At 45.3% G+C, this 23,269-nt stretch overlaps 1 protein-coding gene across 1 annotated transcript in view; it reads left to right on the top strand.

Moving 5' to 3' along the window:
- The window catches only part of LOC138292914 (complement C3-like), a 2,405,892-nt gene that overhangs the window by 1,594,853 nt on the left and 787,770 nt on the right, over nt 1-23,269 (top strand). Inside the window, exons 26-27 of the mRNA XM_069231788.1 lie at nt 9,326-9,485; nt 18,678-18,773. Coding sequence (XP_069087889.1) covers nt 9,326-9,485; nt 18,678-18,773 — 256 coding nt within the window. The remainder of the gene's footprint in view (nt 1-9,325; nt 9,486-18,677; nt 18,774-23,269) is intronic.

Consider the following 23,269-nt stretch of genomic DNA (forward strand, 5'->3'; position numbering starts at 1 on the left):
ACTGCTGTGAGAGACTTGGCCTGGAGTCCGCAACTGCACAGCAGAACAGAACTGCTGTAGCACAGGTTTGCCTCAGAAATCCCCACTGTGAACTTTGTGTCCAATAAGGATGCTGCCACAGCTCCCTCATGGGAGGGGCCGTTGCTGTGAAGACAGGATCCCAGGCTGTATCTGCCGCATAGCCCAAAAGCTTTAGTAATCCGCAGGTAAAATAAGGGACATAGACTTGTCTGCACACCTTTAGTCCCTTGTCCCTGATGCAGGCTGTCTAAGCTAAGACTTTTTGCTAAGGAATAAAGAGACATTCATCCGAGTTGCACATTTGTCCCATAAGACTATTTGAGCCATCAGTACCTGTGCCTAATCCTGCTTAAACCCAGAGAGCGTGAGGAACTGTAGATGCAGAATCTTGACGATATTGGGAGGAAGGGAGGCTTTCTTTTTCTCAGGATACCAGGAAAAAAGGAATGTAGTGCCTCACTGTTTAACTTAACTTCTTTTTTTAATTCCATATGATATTTCCATTGAATTTAGTATTCAGTTCTGCTTTTTCATTAAGAATGCTTCTACTTTAGATAAAAGCTAAGCACTGAGTTATTGTGCATATTGTTTGACTATTGAGTTGTGTGTCCCTGTGTTGTGCACTACCTCCCTAAGAAGTCACTGCCCTGAGAGTCAAGTGCAGAAACAGTTGTACTCTACTCGGTTTGCAGAGCTATAGCAATATGGTTCCCAGGACACCAGTGGCAAATGACCTTAACCACTATGGTTGGGTCGCAGTGGCCCCTGTCTGCCCTGTTGTCTGCAAACAGGGTCTGGCAGCAATGAAAACCTATAAGTGCCAAGCATTTACTTACATCATGGTCCTCCAGTAAGCATAAATTGCAGATCACATGAAGGTTTGACCAAACAAATTGAGTATTAAAACTTGTACGAATGGCGAGAAGCACTAAGGATCAAGGGAGCACATTAGCCTGTGCATCTCTCACAAACATGAAAGCACTGCATGCTGAGGATGGAACAGCGAGCAAGATTAACTGAGTGCCTCACCGGATGAGGCTGCTGGGGCTGTGCTGAGGCCAAGGAATGGCAGAGACTGCAATAGCAGAATTGACCAACAGCATTCAATACCTCACTGGAATTGCCAAAAAGGTACAAAATACAGGCTGCACAGATAGCTAGGACTACCTTGAAAAGTGGAATTCTGAGGATATCTACCCATGGTACCACAAGCTTGAGGATTCTGACCAACTCAAAAAGGTAGCGGAATGAGAAAGACAAGGCCAATGTCTTCATGCCCAGGCTAACACTCATCAGATAATGGGAGAACAAAGGGGACAAGTGTAGTTCTCTTTTGATCTTCTAGATAATTACTCACTTCTGGGGTCAGGTGCCATTGAAAAACTGCAGAGGTATGACCAAAAACACGGCTGCCCTGAATTTTAAATTTACCAGAAACTGCACTGGTGCTATAAGACAAAGTCTTCCACTTAAAAACAGCCAACTCTTGACATTTGAGAGCTAGAAAGCTATGCCACAGAGCAACTTAGGAAGTGCAAGAGGGATATTTGATACCCCAGAGACATTAGAGTTGCTGGAAAACACTGCCAGGGTGAGAAACATATATGTGCTTGGTGTTCCAGTAGAGAAAGGACCTATTAAATTCCAATGATAAAGAAGAATTAACAGTCAAAAATCAGGGTTTTCAGTAGAGCACACTGCTTAAAGTAGGCAGTAGGGAATTCCAGTGTGTGTTAACAACAAGGAAAAAGTGGCAGCAGCAAAGGGCATGACTGAGCCATTTAATTCGTAAAAGTTTCACCGGTATTGGGTGAAGACCTCTAGGAGTCAGATAAGGAACAGATGCTATTGAAGATAAGTAAGTCGTTGTTTGTTAAAGGCACAGTGAAATATAGAAGAAGCTGGAAGACGTCGATTACATCGTGTTAGCAGAGGTAGGAAGGGCTGTACCATTATTGCACATATAAATATTCAAATGAAAAGGGTTTAGCTGAAAAAATATAAACAATAATACAAATTATAACACATCCCCTTATCTACAAAATGTAGAACTACATGTGATGAAGCAATGGTTACATTACAGTACATCAACCTATGACAGTGACTTGGGAGCATAATGTACACATGGCCAGGTCAACTGTAACCCTCGCTGGTATGTCACAAATATCTAATTCATGACATAGTCTCTGTACCAAATGGGAAGACTGCGACTTCTTCTTTCCCAGCGCCTGATGTTGGGCGGTGACGAGGTGCCATTACTTGTGTTGTCTCCCGTTGGTTGTCGTTTTACCTATCTGTCCATGCTCCACATTGGACCATTGTCCATTATGACTACATTGTGTTTTAATTTTGTGATGTGCATATGGTCGTAAAATTTGGAGACCTCGTCACATTTTCTTAACGGTTTCTTAAAGTAGACCCAGGGGGTCATTCTGAGTCGTGGATGACGGAAGCACCGCCAACAGGCTGGCGGTGCTTCATAGCCCATTCTGACCGCAGCGGTAAAGCCGCGGTCAGAAAACTGGGGCCGGCGGTTTCCCGCCGTTTCTGCCCCGGCTGGGCGAATCCGCCATGGCAGCGCTGCCATGGGGATTATGACCCCCTTACCGCCAGCCTGTTTCTGGCGGTTGTCACCGCCAGGAAGAGGCTGGCGGTAACGGGTGTCTTGGGGCCCCTGGGGGCCCCTGCACCGCCCATGCCACTGGCATGGGCAGTGCGGGGGCCCCCGAACAGGGCCCCGGCCGGCTTTTCACTGTCTGCCTAGCAGACAGTGAAAAGCGCGACGGGTGCAACTGCACCCGTCGCACGGTCGCAACACCGCCGGCTCCATTCGGAGCCGGCTTCTGTGTTGCAGGCCTCCTTCACGCTGGGCCGGCGGGCGCTAACATGGTTAGCGCCCTCCGGCCCAGCGGGAAGGTTGGAATGCCGGCAGCGGTCTTTTGACCGCGTAGCGGCCAAATGGCGGTTCCCACCTGGCGGGCGGCTACCGACACCCGCCAGAATTGGAATGACCACCCCAGTCTCCTATTTCCCATTTTTTCTGTTTGGTTCCATGCGTAGGTCATAATGGTCTTTATATTTGTTCTGGTGTCGAATGATTTTGTCTTTCCTTCCTTCAGCGTTGTACACCACCTCAGTTCCTCCTCCTAACCAACCAGGAAATAAATGTGTACACGGTTTCCTTCTTTTGAGCATGTTACGTACTGGACTTCTCACCTCTGGATCCTGGGTTGGCGAATACACCAAGTCTTCTACAGGTTCTGGATATTCCTAGATAAGGGTGACCCCTTCTAGTAGCCACGGTGCCACTTGACAGGCTACGCCAAAGCAGACCGTACCCTCCAGAAGGAGTCCCAGAGGAAAGAAAAAAAACAACACTGGGGAAAAAACCTCAAACAGGAACTCCTGAAAAAAAACAGGACTAAACAACAGGAAACAAAAAATAGGCAGAAATCTCCCAAGGCAAAAAGCAGGAACAAAGAACAGGCAAAAATCTCCCAAGGCAAAAAGCAGGAACAAAGAACAGGAGCGAACAGCACATCCAGAAGGAAGAGTTTGCAACGCAAGGTGGAACAAGACTGACTGACTTATATACTGAGAAAAGGGAAGTGACATCACAGGAAAAGGAAAGAACACCATCTTGAAATGGGAAAAGCTCATAGACCAGTATAGGAAAAAGAAAGTAGTATAAAAGAAAAACAGAGCATGCTGGGACAAAAACACGAAGAAGACAAGATGGACAGAACATGGACAGAGACAGGTAAAAAGACCAGACAAACCGACCAACAACAAAAAGAAGAAAACAAGGGCTACAGGTAAGTGTAGCGCAACCGGGTGCGAAATATTTGCTTCCCAGAATGTGCAGTCAAAAAACACGGGGAACGGCGCTCTGAGTATCGGTAGCGCGTTCCATCCGCGAGGACAGAAAGAGACGTCGCGTCTGAGCGCGGCGTTACAGAGCGATGCGAAAAGGGAGATCCCTGTAATTTGCTTAGGGGTGGTGTGGTACGCCCAGAGTATTCTTGAATTGCTTTCTCCACTTGAATATGATTTGCACAAGCTAACTTGATGCATTCTTTTATTATCCTATTAACTCTTTCTACCACACCATTGGCTCTGGGGCAGTATAATGCTGTCTTCAAGTGTCTGATTCCTAGCTGTGTTAAAAATTCTGTCATTGCTAGCGAAGTGAATTGTACACCATTGTCCGTAATATTAGCAGAAGGTGCCCATTCCATTGTAAACACATCTTTTAAAAATGTTATGAGAGAGTCTGTGGTAATTTGGTTTATCATCCTTGCAAATAGCCAATGGGATTGGTAATCGACTAATACGAATGCAAATCTTTTTGCTGGACCTTTACGGTTGATTGGGCCAATTATGTCAAGAGCTAGCTTCTCCCATGGTTTGTCTGTAACAAACACCGGAGATATAGGAGTTTTACAGATCTTTTTGGATTTATCAGTGTTGGCACAAATAGTACAGTTCTTTACTTTAGATTCAATGGAAGAGTCCATACGAGGAAACCATTAATGCTCCCTTAGTCTAGCCTTTGTGAGGCTTCTGCCTAAATGACCTTCATGTACAAGGTCTATGACTTTTTCTTTCAATGCATCTGGAGAGACTATTATGTCATTCCTCATTATCAAGTTGTTATTCATGTTGAGTTCCTGGCGTACATCCCAATATTGTTTTAGGCCACCCTTGCAAAATGTAGTTTTTTAGGCATTGTAACACCTCATCCACAGCGGTGCAATATTCCCGTTCTTTGTTAGTGATGGCTGATGAATTAATTTCTAAAATAGGATATTCAGAGGTTTCATATTCTTCTTCTTTGTTCAATGGGACTCTTGACAGAAAGTCTGCAGCTGTGTTGAGATTCCCTGGGACATATTCTATCTTGAAACAAAAGCCTTCCCATCCTAACACCTATCTGGCTATGCGTGGAGTGCTGTTGGCTACTCCTTTGCTTGTAAACATACAACAGGGAATTATAATCAGTACAGATTTTGAATTGCAACCCCCACAAAAAGAATTTGAAGTGTTTGACCCTCCAGAAACATGCCAAGGCTTCCTTTTCCACTACAGAGTAGTTAAAATCAGATTTGCTGAAAGACCGTGAGGCGAATGCAATGATTCTTTCCTTGCCATTAATAAATTGGGAGAGAGTAGCTCCCAGACCTTTGTTACTGGCATCTGTAGTTAGTATAGTTTTCCTGTTGGGATCGAAGGTGCACAGATACGGAGCTGTAAGAATAGTATCCTTCAACTTTTTAAAGGATTCTTAATGCTCTTCCAGCCATCTGTATTGAGTGTGACTCTTCAATAAATCTCTTAAATTTGCCGTTATGCAAGCAAAATTCTGAACATACTACACCATATATTCTGCCAAGCCTAAGAATGATTTGAGTTCCTCCTTAGTTTCTGGGGCACGGGATTCCTTTATTGCTTCTAGTAAGCAAATCTTAGGTTTAAAACCTTCCTTGGATAGGGTATGGCCCTAATAATCCACCTCACTGACTCCGATTCTGCATTTGTCTTTCCATAAAGTGAGTCCTGCTTCTTTGCCCTTGATGAGGACATTGCGTAGACTTTATTGTGTTCTTCCACTGTGGAGCCGTAAATAAGAACATCACCCTGGAAACACATGGTTTTAGGTATTCCCTTTAGAATTTGCTGCATTATCTTTCGGAATACCGCAGCCGCAGATGCCAGACCAAATGGCATTCTGCTGAACATGAAAGTACCCATGGGTGTGGTGAACGCAGTTAAACACCTAGATTCCGGGTGTAACTCTACTTGATGATATGCCATTGAAAAGTCGAGTACGGAAAAACATGTAGCTTCTCCCATAGTGCTTAGCATCTCTTGAATACGGGCAGAGGATGTCTTTCAATGCAAATATTGTCATTCAGATCACGTAGATCAACACACAATCTGATGCCATCACCATTAGCTTTTTTGGCTAGAACAATCGGAGATACCCATTCTGAGCACTTTATTAGTTGTATGACCCCTAAGTCTTTCAATCTAGTGAGCTCCTTTTCTAATGGGCCCCACATTAAGTGCGGTATAGATCTTGTTTTGTATACAAAGGGTTTGTAGTTTGCCCTCAACTTAATCTTGTGTTGGTGTTGTTTCAGGAGACCTAACGTTTCTGTAAATACTTCAGGGAATTTGTTACATATATGTTAACTTGCAGAAGATTGATCCACTAGTAGTACCTGCTCCGGGTTATTAGGATCTAATTTTATTCCTAATTCTTTCTGATGTTGCCTGCCAAGGAGATTGAAGCCTTTTTGTACAATGTACATTTTATCAATGGTGGAACGATTTTTTTAAGTGATGCATGTATGAACCATACCTTTAAGGGGAATAGGATCTTTAGTGTATCCGCTAGGTGAAATATCTGGGGATTCGACCTTAGGATTGTTATCATTGGTTATCAACTTGAAGTCAGAAAAGTTGATAAGTGTGAACAGAGAACAAGAGTCCGCGAAAATTTTCAATGTTTTGCCTTTTAAGCTAACATCACATACTGGATACCTCACTTGATTGATTGTGCTGTCTTCCTTTATTGATAAAATTATTCTCTTTATACTTTGTGAATTTTCATCTAGTATGCCACCTTCCTTCCCTTCTGGGCTCTTTAATGAGACTCTGCATACTCTGGCAAAGTGGCCCTTCTTGTTGCACTTCCTGCATATGGCATACTTGGCCTGGCAATTAGCATGGTTAGCCAAATGATTGTTGCTACCACATCAATAACATTTAATCTTATTCTGCAGTGAATCATTTTTTAGACAATGCTCTCTACTCAAGTCATTCTTGGGTTGGATCTTGCATATATTGCTTTCACGTTGCTCTTCTAATATTTTGGAAATGTATTCCTTCGCTGCAGTTACTTTCATTTCTTTCAAACATATTGCTGTATGTTCTATAGATTTAGCAATTTCTACAGCCTCCTGTAAGTGTGGTTGTTTTTCAGTAACTTCTCTTGGATTTTCACATTGTGTGTACACCTAACTAGTTGGTCTCTTATTAATGAATCCATGAGATTTCTGAAATTGCAGAACTTGATTAGGCCTCGGAGTGCTGCCACATAACTTGTTATGTTTTCTTGTGTACCTTGCGCCCGGCTGAAGAATTTCTGACGTTCTAATACAATGTGGATTTTGTCCCCATATTGATTTTGGAGTTTTAATAAAGTAATTTTGTATTGATCTACGTCATTGTCCATTATTTCCGATTCAGGAGTCGTTTCAAAACTGTTCCTGCCATGGGGCCCCAGGTTGTGCAGTAAAATATGTTGTTTTCTTACTGGGCTAAATCTTTCACCTCCTATAGCTATAAGGTAGGATTCAAAGACGTGTACTCATTCATCCCATGGTTCGTTGGGCTCCCCCAGTTCATTTAAGAATGGTGGAGGTTGTAGCATACTGGCAGCTGCTGCCATGGTGGTATGAAAATTGAAAAAAAAAAAAATTGCTGTAGATTACTAGAGTGTAAGAGCTTTAGTTAGTAGTACACAATTTTGTTTCTTCATACAAAATCAAGCCATAGGATAGGAATCAATACTCATAACTGCATAAGGTAACTTACGTAAATGTAAGATGAACTTCTAGATATGAACTGTCAGACAGATAACATTGTATGTTCAAGAAAATGAATTTTCATACTTCAGTAAATCTCAGATCTAAGCTCAAACCATTGGATATGCTTAACATAGAATACATGCAATAGCTTTACATATACATTGTACATTCTTAATTATGCCAGTAGATGGCACTGTAGGATGAGGAAACGTTGTAAGTGGTGCAATTCTTCTCTCACATGAAAGTTCTCTGTGAAACTTTTAAACAACTGTTTTACTTTATAAAAGATTCCTTAACAGATTCATGCAGTTCTTGATACTTGAATAGTTGTTTCAAACTGCTTACATTAGTAGTGCTGGTCTTATCACGTCATGCCTCCAAGCTAGGAGAAAGTTGTTTAAGATATTAATTGACACAGTGTGCGTGCCACTGACTTTCACAAGGACACGCAGGGCCTGGCCTGTTTAAAGTGAGGCAAATATGGTGTGCACGTCAACGCAATGTCCAAAAATAGTAAAGGGCATGTGGAGTGGAGAGCGTGGAGCTTGGAAAATGTTGTAAAATAGACTAAAAGATAAAAGGCTTCACAAAGTGGGGCACGCCTCACAGAACAGGTTAGGGACTTACCCCTTCAATGGCCAGGAGAATGAAGACTTCTCAACAAGCCTGCATGGTTCTGAATATCGGAGCTTTGATATACACCACCGGAGGATAATATTAGCGGGGACTTAATAAATATTGCCACAGTACCTTTATGCATCTGAGGAAAGCACGACGAGTTACACTCCCTGGGTGAAAGATACTAGGGGGTATGTGCCAAGTGTACAGCTGGAAGCGGATGCACACAGAAGGGGAGGAGACTACACTGCCCTCTTGCACAGACAGCTCGTCGCCAGAATATGTTGCAAGAAGTACCAGGGAAAGACGAGATGTGAAGTAGGTGTTTTATTTGGTCTCCACTAGCCGCTTCCTCGTACACTCCGTCCTGTCAGCAGACGCCTCACCCAACGTTCTAAAGCAAACTCCCACACAGTTCCAGGGCTATACCATTACATCGTGTTAGCAGAGGAAGGAAGGGATGTACCATTATTGTACATATAAATATTCAAATAAAAAGGGTTTAGCAGAAAAAATATAAACAATAGTAATACAAATTATAACATTAAACACCTAACATACAACAGGAAGCGAGAAACAGAGATTAAACCTTACATTACAAACTCGAGAAGTAAAAGCAAGAAGAAGCTACGGTATTAATCTGATCTGAAAAAGGAAACTGTACAATCAAAAACAAACAATGCCTTACTTGTCGTCAGTGGCAACTGGTAAGGGAAAATCCCCTAATTCTGTAGGTCGATACCTTGAAAACCATAGAGATGAGGATCACCAAAAATGTACACTTCCGCAGCCTGTTCATCACTGAGATCATCTCTAAAAGAGACATTGACAATCAGAGCTATCCGCGAAAGACATGATTGAGTACCAAAACTTTCCTATATCTTTTCTCTTCAACCTTACCTACATTTGTAATTTGGTGCTCGTATAAAATGCACACCACTAAAAATAATGAAGAAAACATAGATTGTCTGACTGATATCGACGGCCATAGGAGCATCGCAAAAATGTGAATAAACATATTGGATTCTCTATGACAGGCATGCCTTTGCACGAGTTACGAAATACTGAATGTTTCTTTTTGTTTATCAAAGGTTGACTGCCTACATGGTAAAGATGTACGTCACTGCCAATGACCTGGTGAATATCGACAGTGCTTCTTTATGCAAAAGCGTGGAGTGGCTTTTCCTAAGTAGGCAACAATCAGATGGGGCTTTTCAAGGGACTGGCTATGTGTTTGCTGCCCCTATGAAGGTAATTAAACTAAGAGCTTTCCATTTTACACTGTGCAATGTATGTACTCTAGGAAGAACAGTGTTTCAGATATTTGCAATAAATAATTTCTGGCACCATTTGTAGAGGGAACATTGCATTGATCATGTAATGTAGTAATTTCCACAAAAACAAAACTACAGAAAAATCAGCTGGGTAATAGTCAGTCGCACTCTGAAAGAAATGTAGGGGCATATTTCTAAAGAACTAGCGCAACGTGGCACTGTGCCAAAATTGGCAGCGCCGCGCTGCGTTAGTTCTGAAAGGCAGGGATGAGCCGTATTTATAAAAATATGGCGCATCCCTGTGTTTCCCCCTGCGCTGGCGCTGAACCACCTGGCCAACCCAGCCACCCTTGCATCATGGTGGGAGGATGGCTGCATTGCGGGGGACATTGTTACACCTTACTGCACAAAAACAAACTTCAATGGCGATTTGCTCTTTCTTTGTGTGCTGCAAAATGCAGCACACAAAGAAAGAGCAAAAAGCAAGGAGAAATGAAAGCATTTCTCTTTGTTATGCCATACGAATGCCACCCCTGGGGTGGTGTTAGATTTTGGCACTGCCACTGATTTACAATTTCTTGTAAATTTGGGGCAGTGTCAAAATGCAATGGGTGTTGCTGTGGAACGCCCACAGCAACACCCATTGCATGCCCCTTCAACGCAAAGTGATGCGTGTGAAGGGGCCGTATTTACAAGGTGGTGTAATCCACAAAAAGTGGCCTAACGTCGCCTTGTAAACATGGAGCAGTGCACAGCGTTACCGGAGCATCACAAAAAGTTAGGCTCCAGTGGCGCTAGGGGCTTGTCAATATGCCCCTTAGTTACCTACTGGTAACTGTAGTTCTCTTGCATTGGTACCTTTCAGAGATTCAGCTACTTCAATCATTATCTTTGGAGACTTCTCTATATTTCAACATAACAGTTCATTATATTAACACACCATCACCCTAATAAAAGAGTTTGGCCAGTAGAACATCCATTTTAGGGAGTGTAGCTATCAGTGGTATAGCAAGTGCAGCAGCGAAATGGCCCAGGGATATGATGGCTGCCTTTTATTACCTTATCTGATTTTGGAGATCCATTTTCCTTGCTTGTATTATGGCTGGTGCCACTGTTTATACACCATTGACCCATCTTATTTGAAATTGACCAAAGCACAAAGAGGGGAATTTGCTATGCACGCCACTACCCCAGATGCCCGCACAGCTCAGATTTAAGCAAGACTACCTTAGGTGAGCCTCTGACCAAAGAGGAGAGAGGTTCACATGTGAATCTATGGAAAGTGCAAAGGCGGGAGAACTGGATTTACAGGTAACTAACGTCTCTTAGAATATTTGATCTTTTATAGATAAACATGTTAGAATCGAAACAACAGCTAGTAATTACAGTCGGATATAAATAGGTGGGAAGCAGGCTCACCTTCAGTGAAACTGGTTATGCAAAGAGATCCTAGCAGTAGTGTCTCATATGTTTGGCTGTTCTAGGTTGCAGCACAGCAGATGTCATGGAGTGCCATCCCAGCATATAGTACCATTGCAGGTGACATGCTTCTTGTGCAGTGTGAAGTAACTATAACCCCCTCTCCTCAGAGGAACGATTCACCTTCCTGCTGTTGAAGGGGATGTATGCAGACATCTATCTTGATAAGCCATCCTTTAATAGACGTTTGCCTCTGCCTGGGTATCCAAATGACACTGTCACTGTATAAAATGAGGTCTCTGTTGATAGCAAGAAAATTGAGTTTTGGATTCTGGGAGTAAAAACAATGCACCACACATTTGTTGACTAAATAGCTGTAATGCAAAGAACTGCCTTTGCAGGTCTTCGAGCTTCTCTGTGTCTTGAGAGGTGGTCGACCATCAGATACTGCAGCACCCCCAATGAGGAATTCATGTTTACTGGAGTACTTCCAAAAAGAGATCCATGACTGTGACCTTATTGGTACTTATTAGAAATGGGGTCTCTAGTTGGCAGGCAGTTTACACTCTGTCTAAGTACAGACTCTCACTCTAGTCAGGGCAAGGGGGCTACCCAGCTCAGATAACCCCTACTCACCCCCTTGGTAGCTTGGCACGAGCAGCCAGGCTTATCTCAGAAGCAATGTGTAGAGCATTTGCACATAACACACCGTAATACACTGAAAACACTACAGAAAGACACCACACTTGTTTTAGAAAAATAGACAATATTTATCTGGGTTAAACAAGACAAAATGAGAAAAATCCAACATACAATAATAAAGTTATGAATTTTGCAAGTTAACTTAAAAATACAGTTACTTGAAGTTGGTAGCTCTATCTGGGCTATCACAACATCGTGAACAACAAATCCAACAGTTTAGGCCGACTTCGGGGTCGCAGGCCAGCTACGGTGTTGGGAAGACCCGCAAACAGTCCCTTGGAAATGTACAGCTTTGTGGTCCTCACAAAGATCCAGAGTGCGGCGTTACTGGGGTCGGCAGATGTCAGCAGGCATCAGTTCCGGAGATCGGTGCAGGAGTCATCGGGCCCTTGAAGTTGCGCACATTGCAGACCGAACTCCGGGCTGATGAAGAAGTCAGGAGCACTGGCGTTGATGGCATCGGGGCTGCGGTGCGAAGCGGGACGATGCAATGTGCAGTGTTCCGCAGTTCACGGTGCAGTCAGTGGCTCAGTGACGGTGTCCTGTGGCGTCAGTGAAACCAAGGCTGTGGTGTGAAACAGGGAGGTGCAATATGCGGTGCCTCCAGGTCACGGTGCAGGCAGCGGCGTCATCATTGCTGAAGCAGTGTTGTCGGTAGGCCCAAGGTGGCTGTACAATGCAGGGCAGGCTCCCTGCAGTGCCCACGGGTCGCGATGCAGACATTGGCATCTGTTCACGATGCTGGAGTTGATGGCACTGGCGTCGGTGGACCAGAGTAGTGGTGCGAGATGGCATAGTTCTTCGTGTACCTCATGAGCTGTGCCCTCAGGCCACAGTCGAGGCAACGGCGTTGGTATCAGTGTAAAGTGGCATTGTTGGAGATACCAAGGCTGCAGTGTGAACAAGGCAATGTGGAGTGCGGGGCCCACAGGTCATGGTGCAAACAGCAGTTCGGTGACAGCATCAGGTGGTGGAGTCGATGAGACCAGGGTTGTGGTGCGAAGTGGGACAAGGCTCCGTGCGTCGTCATGAGGTCAGGATGCAGGCAGCAGCGTCAGTGACTGCGTCGTGATGGTTTTTCTTCTGTTGCAGAACAAAACACACAGTTGGCAGTGCTGTGGGAAGCTGAACCTGAAGTCTTTGATATCCCTGAAACTTCCAAGAGGAGGAAAGCTCCATTTCAAGCCCTTGGAGAAACTTCACAAGCAGGATACACAGCAAAGTCCAGTCTTTGTCCTGTTTAAGGCAAAAGCAACAACTGCAGGCCAACCCAGCAAAGCACACACAGCAAAGGGGCAGTACTCCTCCTCCAGCTTTTCAGCTTTTCTGCTTGGAAGAGGTACCTCTTGATCCAGAAGTGTTCTAAAAGTCTGGGGTTTTGGGTCCACTACTCATACTCATTTCTGTCTTTGAAGTAGACAAACTTAAAAGGAAAGTCTCTGTTGTTCACAAGATCCTGCCTTGCCCAGGCCTGGTCCCAGACACACTCCAGTGGGTCGGAGATTGCATTTTGTGAGGATGGGTACAGCCCTTTTAGGTGCAGGTTCCAGCTTCCCCCTCCCCACTCTAGTCCAGGAGATTCATCAGGTTATGCAGGACACACCTCAGCTCCCTGTGTGTCACAGTCTAGAGGTAATTCACAAACAGCCTAACTGGTAGTGTAACCCAGACGTGGATTCCACAGTCAGGCAGAGGCACTGAATGGTTAATCCGGAAAAGATGGGAGGACCTGCACCGCTGGGGCAAGAAGACGGCGGAGGCCCAGCTGGTGATGGCCTCCCAGCGTGGAAGGGGTGCCCGTCGCACCATGACCCCCCTGATGTACCGGATTCTGGCGGTGGTATATATCCTGAGTTGGATGGGCACTTGAGGGCATAACAGCAGCCACAAGGGGGTGAATGCACTCTTATTCAGCTGACTCTAAGCGCTTTACGAGGTGTCTGGGTGGGGGAGGTGGGCTGTGGGTTCCCCTTGCCAGGGCAGATGCATTGATTTGCAGCCTCATTCCCAGTCCAACCCCAAAGGTGGTATTTGCCCACCACACATAGTCAGGCTCCTATGGGTTCCAGCTGTGCATGAAATGGGTCTAGACAGGGTCCCCCATGGGCATGTGCTTTTCCCCTGCCCTGTTAGTGCATGGCTTAGTGCATAGGGCTGCTCCCTGTGTGTTGTGTCCGCCAACAGTAGTGGTGTTGCAAGCATTGATCATGTGTTTCTTCTGTCTTCCCCCAACCCTTTTTGTTTTGTCACCCTGTCCTTGTGTGCATTAGCATCCTCTGGCGGAGGAACAGTGGCACCGGAGCAGGAGGGAGCTGCATCCCACATGGCCCTGGAGGGTGAAGTAACGGAGTCCGAAGGCACCAGTGGGACGGAGGGCACGGGGAGCTCCACGACGGGGACAGGAGGAGACACCAACGACAGCGACTCCTCCTCTGATGGGAGCTCCCTTGCGGTGGCGGGCACCTCTCTGCCTACCACATCAACAGGTACAGCCACCACCCCCACTACCAGCACTGCCCTCCCAGCAGCCCCTCATCGAGTTTCCTGTGCCCGCTCACCCAGGAGGGTGGGCATCTCCTTCACCCCAGGCACCTCAGGCCCTGCCCCAGTCAGCCCTGCTGCCCTCAGTGAGGAGGCCATTGACCTCCTGAGATCCCTCACTGTTGGGCAATCAACCATTTTGAATGCCATCCAGGGTGTTGAGAGGCATTTGCAGCAAACAAATGCATACCTGGAGGGCATTCATTCTGGTGTGGCGGCCCTACAGAGAGCATTTCAGGCTCTGGCCTCAATAATGATAGCAGCCATTGTCCCCCTTGTCCAGTCTCCCCCCTCCAACTTCCTCTACCCAGACCCAATCCCCTGTACCTCAGCCTATCCCAAGCACACCATGAGAGCAGCATGCACACTCATCAACACACAAGAGTGGACATGGCAAACATAAGCACCACACATCCAACAGGCACTCACACAAACACCATACCCATGCAGACACACCAACATCCACTGCGTCCACTGTGTGCCCCTCCTCCACGTCCCCCACCTCCCTCCCCGTCTTGTCTCCACTCACACCTGCATGCACTACATCCTCAGCCACTACCTCCATCACCAGCATGCCCATCACCACACACCGCTCACGTGCAATCACCATCCCCACTACAATGCACACGTCCCCTGTGTCCTCTCCCAGTGTGTCTGTGAGCAGTCCTCCCAAAGTACACAAACGCAGGCACACACCCACCCAACAGCCATCCACCTCACAACAGCCTCCAGCCCATGCACCTTCACCCAAATTCAGCAGACGTACACCTCCTACAACAAACTACCTCTTCCTCCACTCCCAAACCCCCTCCATCTTCCCATTCCAGTATGTATAAGAAACTCTTCCTGGCTAACATTGACCTCTTCCCTACACCTCACCCCCCGTCCTTCCCTTAGGGCCATGCAGTCCAGGTACCAGCCCAGCACCTCAGCCACCAAATCATCCAGCACAGTGGTCTCAGAAAGTCCAGTCACATCACGGGCGGCACCCATCAGGGCTGCAAGTGTGCCACCTAGCAAGGCCAAGGAGCAGGCTATTCCGCCACCTGCCAAGGTGAAGAAGGTGCCCACATGCCAGAGTGAGAAGCCACACCAACCACCAAGCAAGGACTCCTCCAAGCCAAAAGGGGACAGTGCCAAGGGACCAGCAGCGACATCAAAGGTGGGGAAGGGACACAAGGTCTAGAGCAGGTCAGAACAGGGCACGGAGGCTCCGGCTGAGGGACCGGAGTCACCCCTTCTGTCAACCAGAACATCAACCTGTACAGCGGTGGACACCTGCTCCGCCACCTGCACCGCCACCTGCACATCTGCTGCCTCACCAACAGTCTTCAGCATCATACCCAGTGGGCAGCCATCCGAAGCTGCAGGAGACATCCTGCTGTGTCCCGCCACAGGTGCAGACACATGCACCACCGCCAGCACCTCCGCCACCAGCCCCACGACGTGCTCAGACAGTGCCACCACAGTTGACATGGATATCATCCCCAGTGGGCAGCCGTCCGAGGCTGCAGGAGATGTCATGGACCCTACACAGCATACATGAGGCAAGACAACCAGCACTGTTTACACCTGTATGTGGCAGGCGAAGTCGCAGCAGGGTGGAGTGTGTCTCTGCCTCCATGGAGTATCATGCTACCTGTTCCCAGGCAATCTCATGGCACACACACCCAGGTGAGGGAATGGGACCTGCCACACTGCAGAACCAGTGGAGAATCAAATCTGCTACCTCAGTCCTTGGCAGGATGAAGCACTCTGGGCACAATGCTCCCTTTAGAACCAGTGCAGAATCACATCCACTACCCCAGTCCTTGACAGGATGAAGCACTCTGGACACAATGCCCCCTCCAGAACCAGTTCAGAATCACATCCACTACCCCAGTCCTTGGCAGGATGAAGCACTCTGGGCACAATGCCCCCTCCAGAACCAGTGGAGAATCACATCCACTACCCCAGTCCTTGGCAGGATGAAGCACTCTGGGCACAATGCCCCCTCCAGAACCAGTGGAGAATCACATCCACTACCCCAGTCCTTGGCAGGATGAAGCACTCTGGGCACAATGCCCCCTCCAGAACGAGTGGAGAATCACATCCACTACCCCAGTCCTTGGCAGGATGAAGCACTCTGGGCACAATGCCCCCTACAGAACCAGTGGAGAATCACATCCACTACCTCATTCCTTGGCAGGATGAAGCACTCTGGGCACAATGCCCCCTTCAGAATCAGTGGAGAATCACATCCACTTGAGAGACCGTGGCTTTGCACTCCCCAGGATAAAGCAGTGGGCAAACCAGCCACTGGAGAGACTTGAGAGACTGTGGCTTTGCACTCCCCAGGATAAAGCAGTGGGCAAACCACCCACTGGAGAGACTTGAGAGACTGTGGCTTAGCACTCCCCAAGATAAAGCAGTGGGCAAGCCACCCACTTGAGAGACTTGACAGACTGTGGCTTTGCACTCCCCAGGACCAATCAGTGGGCATGGAGCCCCCTCGTGGAGCAGTAGCGTTGTCCGTTCGTCCGGCTGAGGTGCCCCCTCCCTCCCTCTGAGGTGCCTGTTTATTTTCCATCTGATGCCCCTGCAGTGTTCTCTCCTTTTCGAGTCAGGTATCTTGTGTGGGCTTCGCCCATGCATTTTGGGACACTGATCCACAGACAATGATTTCATTCATATCCGGACTTGTGTAGTTGGTGTACATATTTGTATATACTGATATTTTAATTTGGCCTATCTGATTTTTCAATGATTACACTTGTTACAATCATTTCCTTTTGTCCTTGCGTTCTTCCAGGGGGTGACGGGGTGTATATGTAATGATGCTGCATGTATTTGTGTGTATGGTGTTGTGGGTGAGGATGGGGGGGTGTTGCATGTGTGTGCCACTCTCTTTTCCCTCCCCTGTGTGCTAGGTGTGCTAGGTGCAGTACTCACCGTGGTCCTCGCCGGCATCTTTGCTGCTCCTGATACAAGAGAAGGTAAAGCAACATGGGAAGGACCTGTAACTCGGGCTCCATGGTGTCCTGGTTCTTCCTTGAGTGTCAGGAGGTGAGTCGTTTCCCTTCAGAACACTGTTACCACTGTGCTTTTGATGTCATTGGTACCACCCCGGAAAAGGTGGCGGATAGGCCTGTTGTAATACAGTGGGCGGAACCTTGTCTTCATAGCTCTTCCAAGTCAGAGGAAAACTCAGAAACAGCTCATTGCAAGGTGGTGTTCAAACTGATTGTGATCTAAAAACCCAAGGCAGCCACCCAGACTAGGGCCCATACTTATACTTTTTGATGCAAACCAGCACCCATGTTAGGCCCCGTATGCCACAATTTTTAATTTTAATACTTACTTCAACTTACCTGTACTTACTTGGGATGGGTTCCCCCAATCCATGGGTGTCTTCCAGGGGTGGGCGTGGGTGTCAGGGGGTGTCCCTGGGGGCAGGGAAGGGAACCTGTGGACTGCTTCCATGGTCAGAGACCACAGGTCCCTTAACGCCTGCCCTCACCCAGGCATTAAAAAATGGCGCACATCAGGCTGTGCGCCAGTTTTGAAGGCCAGCCCCCTCCTGTGCGTCAAAATGACGTGGGAGTATAAATAAGGCGCACAGGCCTTAAAGTAATTTTTTGGATGGGAACGCCTACCTTGCATGTCATTAACGCAAGCCGGTTTCCCGCATCCAGAAAATGACGCACACAGAGGAATTTTGACGTTCGTGGGGTCGGGCGTCATAGTATAAATATGGTGCAAGGTTTGCGCCGAATGTGCATCAAAATTTTGCACAATTTGGTGCAAACAGAGTATAAATATGCCCCTAAGTCTGGTGTAAATAGATTTCTTGTTAGATAGAACAGAGCTCTGTACTCGATGTGCAGTAGAAATCTGAACTGTGGTGAAATCGAAGGGAAGTATAACGTAGCACTTGTCACACATTTGTCAAGGTTTGGTCAGTTTCAAGTGAGAGGAATGTGTTGCTAAACAAACAGTATTTTTTGTACACTGGAATGGTAATATTTTTATTGCTTTGTTAAAATACCTGGGAAATCCAGCATAACAACGCAGAATGATTCAAGCAAGTGCATTTATGAAAGATACAATGCTAGAGAAGGATCAATAATTCCAACTAACTCCCCCAGCATATTTTGCCTATGTCCAAGTCAGACATTACTGGTGCTTCAGTCTAGCATCTCTGCATTTCCACATTTACGTGCCCCAACCAGAAAAACACTAAGCCTTGGTCAAGGAGGCTTGATGGTTTAGGTGGATAGTCATATGCTGCAAATATTGTGTGTAAACGCCGGAGCTCCTGGCCCTAACCCCAATGCGGCCTACTCCGCTTTTCACCCATTTGAGACACATAACCTGCGGGGCAATGTTTTATTGTGCAATATTAATGGATTATAAAATTAATCTTGCAAAGTATTTTGGATACAGTGGGTTACCATATTCATTTAACTGTCTGTCTGGTATCAGCTTTCTACACACTGTAATCATTCATTTTTTTGTTTTCTGCCAGGACGGATCCTCAGATTCTGAGGCAAAAGACTCATTGACAGCTTATGTCGTCATATCGCTAAAGAAAGCAGAAGTGATATGCAAATCATCCATTAAGGTACGCAATCTTTCTGCCATCCTTCAAAAACTCTGACAAACATGATTATTAAATTAGCAGCACATGTCTACAACCTCTCCTTTTTCCTGTCTGTTTATTGTACAACACACTGCAGTCTTTGTAGTGCTTTTTGTTTACAAATGTTATCCTGATACAAAAAAACATTATAAGAGACGCCAAACATTGTATAAGGAGCAATTGTGATATTGCCATGGGTGCTTGTGTGTAGTTTCCATAATTTAACAATTTATACATTTACTATTAGGCAAGCATAGGGTGTACATCATTGAGCCTCCAAAGATTTGCTAGGCTTAGCAAAAGTGCTGTTTCCAACACTGGGTTATATTGGAAATATACTGTGTTCTGTTCAGGAAGACAATTGTCCTATAAAAACGGTTCGTTACATTACATTTATCATCATCCTCAACTATAACATAAAACCTCAATAATCAAACATAACTTGTTTAGTACATAATAATAAAATGGACAATTTCTGGGATGATTTTAAGAACTAGGCTATACCAAGCAGTGTATCAAGAGAAACTGTCCGACTACGACAGGCGTACAGCATTCATACATTTCAACAAACTATAATAGTTGAAGTATATAAAAGCAGGGTGACAAAAACAAAGAACAATCTAACAGAAGATGGAATATATCAAGTTTCGTGTTTAGGTTACAAATGTTTTAATTTCTTTCGAAATAAACACCTGCTACCTAGCAAACTATAAATGGTAGCCCATGCATTAATATTATCAAGGGTTGATTGTGGTAATACGATCCTAGCAGGAATTCCATGCTTCTCTTTACCAATTAACACAAAATACCACTGTAGTACTTCATTAATATCAAACACAGAAACATTTGACCGTATGTCACAAATTATCTCCATTGATAGTCATACATTTTGAACAGTCCGGCCCATGTGCATGGGAACATCTACTCTCCACCCATGTAACGCCTTCCCTTCTCCTGATAGAAGCAACCTGTCCTTAATCTATTTGGGGCATCCTTAGTGAATACATTCAATGTTGAACTGGATTCTGGTCTCCTACATGAGCCAAAGATAGGGGTGAGGTGGTCTGGTTACGCTCCCTCTCTTTCTGGCATACAGCTCCATGAACGATCGCCTTGAGGGGACCTCAAACATTTTTGGGGAGGCCCAGGGGTAAGGCATTACCCACGTCTAAGTGAGAGATGACCAATCTAAATCTTCCAGAAGGATGTCTGACATCAGTTTCTTAAGAAGATGGAACTGAATTTGGGCTGTTGTTGCCACTTTACTATTGTGTGCACGCCAGCGCTTAATTTGTGCTTGTTGTTTCCGGTGCAGAGAACCGGCACTTATTTTTGAGGGCCGGCGGTTAATTTTCTGCCTCAAGCATTTATTGTGATCAAAAGACACATTTGGGAAACGCAGAGGAAGAGAAAAAACAAAAAAGTGTCACAAAGGGAGAGAGCAGAAAGCTGCAGGAGTGAGCCGTAGGAGCAGGAAGGGGATGTAAACGAATTGAAGAGGCCCGTGATGGCTTCAGAATTACGCCGTCTAAGTATTCCGTGTTCGCATATTTAATTGCAGCAGCCACGTATTTAAGAGGAGGGCTTTGGCACCAGCATGTTTTTATTTACAAATTAAGCACTGATGCACACTTAGAAAAATTTTGATCTGTTATGAAAACCAAGGGTTTTGATGTGTGCACTAAAGTTAGGGAGAATCTAATGTCCTATAAGGTGCACAGTCAGTCATGTACTGGGTGTGGGTATGTGAGTCTTAGAAGAGGTAGGAACTGTGTTTTGTGGGATTTAATTTGAAACAGAAAGTGTTCTCTCAACTAACTAGGCTTCCCAAGAATGTTTTCAAAGTCACAGTGTCGCATTGATTGGGGATGTTGATAAAAAGCTTGCTATCATCATCATATTATTGAACATGTTATCCCATTTAACAGTGTGCCCAACAGTTCCATCTACAGATTGAACAGCAGCAGAGGAAGCGTTGATCCTTGAGAAGCATAGTTAGTCTGGCTGTGGGTCTGCATTTGTATTTTTTCAGTACTAGGGCGGTCTGACCTGCTATGAGATTGAGGGTTTAATAATATTGAGAGTTATTGGAGCTAAATCTTTAGCACAAGAGTTTAAGGATTACAGGCATGTAGTCATCAATTTATGATGATGGTTTCATAGCCAATATTTTTTATTTAGTCTTGTAAATCTTTTAAAACAGTTTATTTTCGTTTCATTAATTTAGCATCAATATTGTGCATCACATCATTACAAAAACTTTTCAGCTAGCAGTCGCATTTTGTAGTTACAGCAATATCTATATATCTAATAACGATACAGTGCAACAAGTATATTATTTATTCCCATCATTCATCAAGGGAGTATGGGCCACATATTACACATTTGTTTTTGTTTTTTATGAGTTAAGTTTCTTATCTTACAAGGAGGATCTAAGGGGCACAAAATAGTTTTTGGCCTAGATGTACACTGTAGTAATGCTGCATATATTTCAGATTGTTCACTACAGAAGGCTAGGTCCTTGATCCAATGAAGGAGGCTAAGGCCCTTGTTGGAAAGTGGATTATTAGTAAGGGCAGGTAATTACACTTAGCAGTAGGCCAATAACCTCAACCAGGTCCAGTTAGGTCTCAATAAATTAATCCAAGCTCAACCCTTGGTAGCTTGGCAATGAGCGACAAGGCTTAATTTAGGAGACAGGTGTGTAAAGCATTTAAAAATAACAAACAAACAAAACAGTAAAACACAAAACACAATGAAAAAACACTACCAGGGAGGCTAAGTCTGGCTGAGTCCACCTTCTAGTGTGGCTAAAAATCCTTAGCACATCCCTTTCCTGTCCTCTCCTAATCTAATCAAGAGGGCACCAGGTTGTCTGGGATTACAGGAAATGGGGGAGGTCCTGAGCTGCTCCAAATATCCTTCCCTCCTTTTAAGTCCAGTTTGGCTGCTCTCCCCATCCTGTTTTCTCCTCCCCCAGTCACTGTCTTTGTCTTCAGCCCAGGCCACTTCACTCCTCATCAAGCAGCCTGACCAGGCTGCCAGAGGCTGGTCAATTAGAGAAGGCCACTACAGAGCTAAAGCTGGCAACTTTCAGGCAGAGTTCTAAAACTCTTTCCCTGAACTGGTTATATTAAATTTAACAATGGCAAGTTGTTTGACCTATTATAACAATAAGTTTGATACCAAACGTGAGTTATCTAGCTCCTTTCGAGACGTCCTAATTAAAATAAAGTCTCCCCATTTTAGCCTATGGAGCCCATTCACTACAATGAGGCAAAAAATAATTTGCCTATTTTATCTCACCAGGGCTTATAGAACATTTTTTATAAGGTCCCTTTTTATAGTTACATTGCACCCAAACCTGGGGGTCCATTGGGCACACCTTAGGGTGAATTATATGTACAAATAAGGTAGCTACTAGGGACTTGTAGGTAGGTGGATACTGCCAATTATAATTAGCCTAATTTGCATAGTCATTTTAATCAGAGCACAGGCCCTGGGGCTGTTTAGCTGTGCCCAGGGCACCACCAGAGTCAGGAAAACACCAGCAACAAGTGACAAATGGGGGCAAAAAGATAGGGGGCTTCCGCAATCAGCCCAGTTTTCCTCACCGCCCTTAGTCCAACTCACAGCAAATTTCCTTTTAGCCAGAAGCTACAATAAAACCAGCAGTTTCGTAACAGACATAGCACTGATTTTTACACATTCCTCTAAAGCCTCTATTCGGGTGATGCAAACTTTGTTCATATTATCTTCGATAATTCATGAATTATGTCAGACCAATATTCCCTAATATTAGGGTATGCCAAAACCAAGTGAATAAAATCAGCATCTGACACCTTTAATCTTCTGCATGAGGATAATATGGCTTACCCCACTTTTCTTAAACCTAAAAGGGTGTATTTGCTTATGAGAATGAATTCAAGATGACGTAGCTGGTGTCTACCATTAGGTTAGATTTTCTTGGTTTCTAAACTGCGACATGTGAATGTGTGTCCCAAGTTTGTCTGTGAATTTTTCTTTGTGATAGTATACTCTCTGTGCATCTCCCACCCACAGATTCCTCATCTTAGAACATGGCTCAAGCCAGAATGGGTCCGGTGTATTCTGTAGCACTGTTCTTGCATGCTGTCTTTTCAGATTCAATCCTGTATGCAGCTGAGGGTACTCTGAGGCTTCCTAGCCTATAAGGGCCACATTTAAGAAAAATGGCGCTGCATCAAATGCAGCGCCACTTTTCTTGTGCCCCTTAAGCCCCCCCCCAATGCCACCATGTGTGAGCCATATTTAATATTCAAAATGTTTGACACTATTGATGTACTGTGCTAATCCTGCAGAGTACCTAGGGGCCCATTAAAAACAATGGTATGCCCCTCTCTAGCACCTGGCTGTGCAGGCGTCAAAAATATCTGCTAAAAATGGCACAGTGGAATCTCTTAGTTTCCACTGTGCCGTTTTTGCAGTCCCCCAACAGG

Source organism: Pleurodeles waltl, chromosome 4_2 (genome assembly GCF_031143425.1).
Source record: "Pleurodeles waltl isolate 20211129_DDA chromosome 4_2, aPleWal1.hap1.20221129, whole genome shotgun sequence".
NCBI classification, from domain to species: Eukaryota; Metazoa; Chordata; class Amphibia; order Caudata; family Salamandridae; genus Pleurodeles; species Pleurodeles waltl.